Source organism: Aplysia californica, unplaced genomic scaffold, assembly GCF_000002075.1.
Source record: "Aplysia californica isolate F4 #8 unplaced genomic scaffold, AplCal3.0 scaffold00064, whole genome shotgun sequence".
NCBI lineage: Eukaryota > Metazoa > Mollusca > Gastropoda > Aplysiida > Aplysiidae > Aplysia > Aplysia californica.
This window is the reverse complement of record NW_004797334.1, coordinates 1492409-1502145: the sequence shown is the minus strand read 5'-3', so window position 1 is coordinate 1502145 and position 9737 is coordinate 1492409. Positions and strand designations below refer to the sequence as shown.

General features: G+C 39.6%; 1 protein-coding gene across 1 annotated transcript in view; it reads right to left on the bottom strand.

Moving 5' to 3' along the window:
* Positions 1 to 9737, bottom strand: part of LOC101849826 (trissin receptor) — a 77637-nt gene that overhangs the window by 5093 nt on the left and 62807 nt on the right. The window contains exons 4-5 of the mRNA XM_035968509.1: positions 5316 to 5476; positions 710 to 862 (exon numbers count right to left, since the gene is read on the bottom strand). Coding sequence (XP_035824402.1) covers positions 710 to 862; positions 5316 to 5476 — 314 coding nt within the window. The remainder of the gene's footprint in view (positions 1 to 709; positions 863 to 5315; positions 5477 to 9737) is intronic.

Below are 9737 nucleotides of genomic sequence, written 5' to 3'. Positions count from 1 at the left end.
GAGAGAGAGAGAGAGAGAGAAAGAGAGAGAGAGAAAGAGAAATATTTTTTCAAGGGGTTGGGGGGTGATAATACACGTATACCGCTGCGTGTTGCTCTGCAAACTCGTTTAGCTATTGAATGATGAGTTTATAAATGTGAGACAGCGTGGTGGAATCAGGCTCTCGTCAAAATAATGAAATCGAAAAAACAGCAGTTTTCTCCCTGCTTAGCAATTTTTATCAAATTTTTATTTTTTTATGCTCAACACCTTTTATGTCCATTTTCAAACTCATTCCTTTGAGGATTTCACCTAAAACGTTGATTAAAGGAACACAAAAATAATTTACAGTTTCCATGGACTCTCCAGCTTTGGAATTTACAAAGATTTTGCGTCCATTTTCTGGCTAATTTTACCTGTTAAATTAGGTGATCCCCACCTCCCTCAATCCAAGATATCTCCACTTCTGTTGAAAATGGATGGGTAATTTTTTCCTTGAAAGCAAGACAAATGAATAAGCTTTAAGATGATACCAATAACTCAATATGACCAAAAACTGACGAGAGCCTGATTCTCTCACGCTGGCTTACATAATATTTGTTTGGTTATAGAGAAAACTCTCCTTGTCTATTCCAGAAACTGAACAAGGGGCAAAAACATTACCTTGCATTTTCCCAAAACAGTATTTTTCAGGATAGCCCTCTTGTTCCTAAAGCGACCAATTGCTCACCTGAGCTACGTGCATACGCCTGGAGGAGAAGAGCCCCCTGGCCTTGAGAGGGTGCATGACGACGATATACCGCTCCATAGCGATGACGGCAAGCAGCAGCACAGACACACAGAACGTGAAGCTTTCAGTGAAGTAGTACAACTTGCACATCACCTGCGGGGTTACGTTATAGAAGGGCATGGTGAAATAAAATACAGTAACATTCAATCAATCATAGTTCGTATTGACAATGAATAGAGAATACAAAACGACAATAATGCAGCAAAACATGAAAACAAATGATAACAATTAATAATGTTGTAAATGCTGTACTTTGAATGGGCCAGTATGCCTGAACAGTCGATTTAACCCTATCCGTATTGAAATTGAGGGCTAGCGAGGCATGGGTAGGCCCAGAACAACCTACTTAAGGAACCTAAACAAATGGGTAACAGGGAAAGATCAGGAAAACGTAGCTTTTTTTAAGAGCATCCGAGCAAAGGAATGCATGGGGAACTATGATCGCCGATGTCTGTCGCAGATCTGGCATTGGATGATGATGATGATCCATACGACGTGGGGAACTCTGTGCCACTACTTACCCTATCCGTTGATTGGGTTTTATTATCGAATGCATACAACGTGGGGAACCCGGTGCCACCACTTTCCAAAGAAGACATTTTCTCGTTAATCTGATCCGTATGCTTTGCATAGTTGTCTGTAAAAATGATTTTTTGAGAAATACTGAAAGTTTCAAAGAGATCTTCGCATTATACGTATTCTAAAAATTGAAGAATACAACCGTAGGGTTACAAAATGACGGATAGAGACAAATCATAATTTACTTTGAAGCGCCTAGAGTCATCAGGGAGTAAGCGCTATAGAAGGGCACTTTACTTCTGTACTTACTCTGTCCCTCTCAGTCTGTCTGTCTATCTGTCTGTCTGTCTGTCTGTCTGTCTGTCTGTCTGTCTGTCTGTCTGTCTGTCTGTCTGTCTGTCTGTCTGTCTGTCTCTCTCTCTCTCTCTATATATATATATATATATGTATATATATATATATATATATATCCCGTCAGGTATATAAGGCGAAGAAGAAGTACACTTTACTACTTTACTTACTCTTTCTCTATACCGCCAGGTACATGAGGCGAAAAATAAATGCACTACAATTTTACTAGAGTTATTATTTTTACTATTATCATTATCATTATTATTATTATTATTATTATTATTATTATTATTATTATTATCATTATTATTTTTATTATTATTGTTATTATTATTATATTTAGCACTATCTTTATTATCATTATCATTATCAATATCATTAGTCTTCTTCTTATTTTTATTTTTATTTTTATTATTATTACTATTATTATTTTATTATTATTATTATTATCATTATTATTATTATGACTATTATTATTATTATTATTATTATTACTATTACTATTACTATTACTATTATTATCTTTATTATTACTATCATTATGTAATTTATTTTAGATGTTTGATGTCCCTACAAACAGAGCTTAGATTATTCAGGAGAGGGGCTGTTTTTCATTCGCTAACCCGGGCTGAGAGATATACAAAGGTGGAAAAACAGACCCGGGCTGAGAGAGATACAAAGGTGGAAAAACAGACCCGGGCTGAGAGAGATACAAAGGTGGAAAAACTGACCCGGGCTGAGAGAGATACAAAGGTGGAAAAACAGACCCGGGCTGAGAGAGATACAAAGGTGGAAAAACAGACCCGGGCTGAGAGAGATACAAAGGTGGGAAAGTCGACCTGGGCTAAGATGGATGCAAAGGTTGAAAAACTGACCCAGCCTGAGAGTGGTACAAAGGTGAGAAAGTCGACCCGGGCTGAGAGGGATGCAAAGGTTGAATAGCCGACCCGGGTTGAGAGGGATGCAAAGGTGGGAAAGCACTAGTTATAATGAATTGTAGTCCGTCCGTCTTCAATCACCAACAACATTCAGAAACGATGGTTACTAACATCAGCCAGCCTTCTATTGTTATTAGATCTTGATCTAGACTAGAAAAAAAAAAGAATTTGTTAACTTCGGCATAATAAAACGCTTTATTGCTGCTCGAGCGCCAATAATCAGTCTTTTGACCATACGATGAAAAGTATTTTTATAAACCCACAATATAATTGCATAAAAATTGCTTTAGGATGTAAAATATCATTATACTGTCATCAGAAGACTTATTTTTGGTAGCTAAAATCGATATTAGCTAGTCTGGATTTTCCATAGTCTGTGATTCAACAACAACAACAAAAAAGAAAAAACAAGGGGAGCGAAGACATCCTATGACAGAGATCAAAGGAGCGGAAGGATGATATGTTGATTAAAAACCTTCCCTGTTAGCGAGACAGGTTATCGATTGGGTCTATAATGGAGAGCCCGGGAAAGGCTGACGTTGTCATCAAATGCCAAACGGGGCAGAAAGTGTGGCTCTAACAGGGACTTGACAGGCATTTTCGCCTCAGGAACTTTGCCGACCGTTTATTTTTAATTTTTGTTTCTGTTTTTGTTTTTGCGTATCACAAAATTGAGAGGGTTCAGTCCCCCCCCCCCCCCCTCCACAACCTTAAAAAATTTGAAATTAAAAATAAATGTATCAGTCTATAAAATATTCAACAAAACCCCAAACACATACACTTACACACATGCACACACACACATGCATACACAAACAAGCACACACACACGCACTCAAACACGTACACACATACACACATGCCACATACACACGCACATACACACATACACCACACACACACAAAGACCACTTACACACACACACACACACACACACACACACACACACACACACACACACCCACACACACACACACACACACACACAACACACTCACACACACACATCTTAAAACGTTGAAGCCTGTGAGCATCTATTCCACTATATTATAGTAACGTCTAAGGAAGTTGGTCAGTTCTGGAACTGGGTCAGCTAATGAATACTTAATCGACCAAAATCGGTTTGATAATATAATTATTTTCTACTAACTGGTGGCTGGAAGTGACCCGTGACAAACAAGCGTGACCTCCATTTGTGAGACGTGCTGCCAAAATGAGTTACTTCTCGCAATGCACAAATGGAGGCATTGGCCAAAAATCCACACGAAAGACTAGGGTCAAATTTGTAGATTTTCTATTGATGGCATATTATTCTTTAAGTACAATATGCCTTTTATTATTTCATACTTAAAAATTGTCAAAACTTCACCTATAAGCGGGATGTATCTTATTTCCATAGAGCTCGAATCAAGAAGCAGCTCACTTTGTCAGCACACTTCACAATTGCTCGCTCTTTTTCTAATGAAATTGACACTATTAGACTCTGTCATTTGCACTTTTTTCTACTAATCAGATGGCGTCAATTTCATATAAATGGGCAAGGGGGAAAAAAGAGTCGACTCTCGAAACTTTTCTTTCAGGGTGTGAGAAGCGAAAAGACTGTACAAAGACTTGGGGAGTAGAAAGAAAACTCTTACCTCAATAATTATGATTTTTCCCCTTGTTTTATTATTTGTTCTTTCAGCTATTTCCCAGATATTGTGCCACACGTTTTGGCCAAGTTTTAATCGTGTGGAGGGAGTTCTTGTACTTGCATCTTCCACAGCCGTCATTTCTAACCTCTAGTATGGGATTCATTATTCCATTGTTGTGTGTCCTCCTTTTACTCCGCTTTCTTGAAATATTACCCGCCTTTTTTGTATCGATTTTCTTCTTCTAAATTTCAGGATAGGACAATCTTAGAGCCACACTGCTGTCTTTAAGGCAGTGTTTGGATTGTCAGGAAAATAAGCAGAGATGATGACAAGAGAGAATTTTATTATTTTTCAAAAGTAATTCGAGGTCTATGTAACTTAAATTTATCGAAAAGGAGGAGCAAACCACACAACAGCACTTGCCAACCACCCACCTAGAGGTTACCCTGGAACAAATGTGTACGTCCGAGAGTAAGATTTGTTAAGCTGAGATTTTTGTGCTAAGCAAGCAGAAGTAGAAATCAAAGAAAAAGATGTTGCAAAGTATACATATGTGCAAGTGCATGTGTGTGAGTGAGTTTGTATGTGTATGTGTGTGTGTGTGTGTGTGTGTGTGTGTGTGTGTGTGTGTGTGTGTGTGTGTGTGTGATTGAAGGTGGGAAAGATAAAATTAAAGAGAGAGAACGAACGAGAAAGAGAGAGTGAGATATATATATAGAGAGAGAAAGAGTGAGAAAGAGAGAGATGAGAGAGACAGACAGACAAACGGACGGAAAGACAGGCAGACAGACAGACAGAGAGACAGACATAGATAAACCAAACCAAACCAAAACAAAATAAAACCACAAACATATAGAAAACAAATGTGTTTCTATGTCACACACACACACACACACTCCGCAAAGTATGTATTGAATTTTAAAAACCCTCGAGGTCTCACGTGCGTTAAGTAATCCCACTCTCTCTCTCTCTCTCTCTCTCTCTCTCTCTCTCTCTCTCTCTCTCTCTCTCTCTCTCTCTCTGCCTCTCTCTCTCTCTCTCCCTCTCGATCTCTCTCTCTCTCTCTCTCTCTCTCTCTCTCTCTCTCTCTCTCTCTGTCTTACCTTTCCAAGCAGCCACCCAGGATACAGAAAAGTGAGCAGATTGGGTAGGACGCAGATAAGGCCAACACTGAGATCAGCTGCCGCGAGGTTTGCCAGAAAGAAGTTAGTCCGAGTCTTCATTCGGGCACTCTTTGTTGTCACTATGAGCATCATTATGTTGCCTGAGGAGAGAAAAGATAATAATAAATTATTATGTTTCGTTTTAGTAGAGTTTTAAGACACCTACAACACAATAAGGTCATATAAGTGCCGAAGATTAGAGGCGTTACAAGAGAGTAACAAAAAAGGAGGAGAGATCAGGACGATAGATGTTTGATAGGAAATAAGGAGCAAACCACACCAGAGCACCCGCCATCCACCCACATGTTGTGTTTAGTAGTTGTTTCCATTTTAAAAATATAATACTTTCTTTGCCCAAGGATTTTGCCAAATGAATAACTTAATAACGAGAACAGCAAGGGTATCAACATTATGTGTAACTATAACAATAACATTTACAATAACAACAGCAGCAAAAAGCAATCTACAATTATCTCTCTCTCTCTCTCTCTCTCTCTCTCTCTCTCTCTCTCTCTCTCTCTCTCTCTCTCTCTCTCTCTCTCTCTCTCTCTCTCTCTCTCTCTCTCTGTGTGTGTCTTTATCTCTCTCCCTCTTTCCCCCCTGCTCTCTCAATCACTCTATCAAGGTAGCATGCTTTGTTATTTACTAGAGGTGCTATTCAAAGTCGAGTTAGGAAACCCAACCCCCACCCCAACATAACACGACCTTTTTTGTCAGCCACATAGAATTATCCAGGGCAGCTTTGGCGGGATTTGATTGGTTCTGAGATCTGAGTTTTTCCTTGAGCGATCTTGGTAATGTGAGAAAAAATATAGATTGGCCAGAGGTGAATGGCTCTACAATCCGGTACATTGGATTATACCAGTGCTCCATAACCCACAGTACATTGGATTATACCATTGCTGAAAATTGCATGGAAGGTTTAGCTTCAATTGTACATGGTACTTTCCATTATTGCTCCCATCGGGGTGTCCGGCTCCTACATATTTAATGCCGTAGGTTCCACTACACCACATTCTGATAACTGCAGAATTCCTTTGGGTTTTTCTTCGTAACGTAGTAGAGGTGCAAAGACCGCAGACAATTTGTATTATAAGCAGAGTTAATTAAGGGACAGCGGAGGGAGCAGCTTGTCAGTCCTAATTTGGCGAATGTTCGTGAATTCTCTCCGCTGGTGATCTCGATCATGGTCTGCTTGTTTCTTCCAAAAGCTTTACAACTTTTATAAAGTCCAAATGCTTCCTCCGGGGTCATTGAGCGCGAACATTCACTCGTGTTGTAAGTGTATATGCCCGCTAAAAATCTATTTAGTCAAGGTTGAATTCAATCAACACTTGCCACGTATCCCACAATAACGTTTTCTCTGTCCAGGTCTTTTGGTACACTACAATCACGACTGTTTGACCCCTTCGCCTCTCAGTACTTTGCTAATCCCACAAACAATTTTCCTAAATTGATTTATGACGGTAAATGTGAGGATTCACTTCTTTATAATTAACTCCGACACAGACGTCTACGTTCAGTCCCTTCTTATCACCCTCTGATTGCTTCATACATCTCCCCAACAGCTATGCTATTGGCCTTCATTATTTTGAGCAAAAAGAAAAAAAAATATTCCTTTCATTTCTCATCGTTGTTTTCTATTTTCAAAACGAAACCTTACTTTATCTAGGTGTTAGACCATCTTGAAAAAATTGCTTTGGGGAGTCATTTTGATGTACGGTGAGGCAGCGGGATGAAATCAAGCGCTCGTCATATAATACAATTGAAGAAACGGGCATCTCTCGAGGTTTGGCAATTTTTATTTTTAATGTTTTTTGGCTTGACTCCTTTCATTTATATTTAAAACCACATTTCTTTGTGCATTTTTCCTCAAAGCTTTGAAAAAAGGCACAACAATTGTACATTATAAGTTTCCAAGGACACTTCTCCAATGGAAGTCACCAAATTTTGGTTGCCTCCCCCCCCCCCCCCCACTAATTTTACCTTTGAAACCAAGCGACTCCCACCTCCTTCAATTGCAAATATATCGACTGCTATTCAGGAAAGCTGGATACTTTTTCTCCAAAGATAGACAAATGAACAAGCTTTAAGAAGATATCAATAACTCCATAGGTCCAAAAATTGACGAGAGCCTGATTCTACTACGTTCTGACACTGCCATACATCTCATTTCAGCCACCATATTATAATAGTATCTTGGCATCATCATATCTGCCCTTAAAAATCTCCAGCTTCTTTTTCTGGTAGGTTGCACACCAAAACTATGACATAAACTGACTGGCTGTGCCTGTGTACTCTGTGGTCTCAGGACAGTGACCCTTAAAAAAAACCCAACAATAACAAAAGGATCACGAGAAGCAGTAGTCTAGTACAGCAGCAGGTACTTTTCTTAGATGTATAATTAGCACAGCGGTGTTACAGCAGTAGGTAGCGGTGTCTGTGTTGAAACTGTCAGGCAGTGTCAGGCGCTTCCTTGTCGCTCGCAAGAGACCCCATGTGAGGGGAATCTTTTACGGGGAGCCCACTACAGATGGGATCGGCAGATCGGGCCAATCGTCCGACTCGGTTGCCTCAAAAACAAACGTGTTTGTTTTCAGTTTCAGGCGATCGAGTAGGGCGATCGGCACGATCCAGCCGTAGTGGGCACCCCTTATGTGGTCGCTTTTAAGCACAAGGGGACTATCCCGAAAAATGCTGTTTTGAGAAAATCAAAGGGGGACATTTTTGGACCCTAGTTCAGTTTCTTTAAAAGACAAAGGAGAGTTTTCTCTATAACCAAACAAGAAAACCAAATTTCTCCTACAAATAGGGCAATGCCCACTTTTGGAGTAGGTCAAGATTTATGGAAACCCCCGAAATCTGGCTTAGCCCATTTGTCCTTAACCCTATCCGTACGTGGAGTTTTACTATCGTATCCATACGACATGGGGTACTCTGTGCCACCACTTTCCAAAGAGGAAATTTACTCGTTAGTCCGATCCGTACGCTTTGCATAGCATTCTGTCAAAATATTTCTTTGAAAAATACTGAAAGTTTCAAATAGATCTTCGTACTAGAAGTTTTCTAAAATGTGAAGAATACAACCTCGGGGGTACAAAATGACCCCAGGGCGTACGGAGAGGGTTAAAACCGACCAATTGTGGAGCGTCACGGTCTTTGTGCTGGCGTACTGTAGTATCATGGCGTGGCCTTGACTCGATGGGTACAAGCCAACCTCCGAAATGACCTAATGTGTGTCAACAGGGGATTTAATAAAAATCTACATGAGAAAAACCCCCAACTAAAAAACACGGTAAATGTTATACGGATATTGTTACTATTCATTTAAACAAACCAGGGATATGTGGGTAGTTAGCGGGTGCTCTGGAGTAGTTTGCTCCTGCTTTGCTATAAAAAATCGATCGTCTCTAGCTCCCTTGCATCTTTTTTGTGTTCGTTACATTCTTGTAACACATCTAATTTTCGGAACTTATATGACATTGCAATGCAAGTGCCGTAAAACTCATACTAAAACTAAAACTAAAAAACCAAAGAGATATACAATTATTTTCTCAATTTTTCCAACGGCAGAATGTTTCAGTCGATTCAGTCCTACTTGTTCAGGATCCCCCCCCCCCTCCCGAGAGTAGCAGGAGCGCAGAAGAGTAAATATTGATCCCCTAAACATACTCAAAAAAATGACAGAACTAGTTTTTCGATTGAACACAGACAGAAAAATCAGCTCCGCGACCGAAAAAGAGAGACGGCAGAAAGAGAAGAAAGACCGAACTATCTGCTGAAGAGAACCAAGTTAAATGAGCTGATAAAGAATAAAAATGAGCTGATAAAGAAGTAAAATGATCTGATAAAGAAGTAAAATGATATTACAGAAAGCTAAATAAACGATTACTCTTTTTACCACACTGGGAAACCTGTGTCTATCAATATTTGCCCCAACATCTTTCTGATTACCGATGTATGACTTGGATCCTCAAGCAGTTTACGAATTCGATTTTGCATCAAAATGTTTCGAGTGCCCTCTTTGGACCCAAGAGTACTGAGTGCTTTCGCATTCCTTTTTCCTGCGGTGGGTTTTTAAAATCGTAATGATATTGTAATTATTGTTAGGGCATGACCCCGCTTACGGAAAACGTGCTATACAAAGAAAACTGAACTTAGCTGAATATTTCGAAGTGAAAGATGAACAAAGATTTTGGTTTCCTGAAAGAGAAGCGGCTAGACACAATGACGGATATACAGTGCTGCGAAAATACAAAATTGAGAGGTAACTATGGAGGGAAAGAGAACAATGGAATTGCAAAAATACCTCTCATCATTAATTGGGTACACACACACACACACACACACACACACACACAC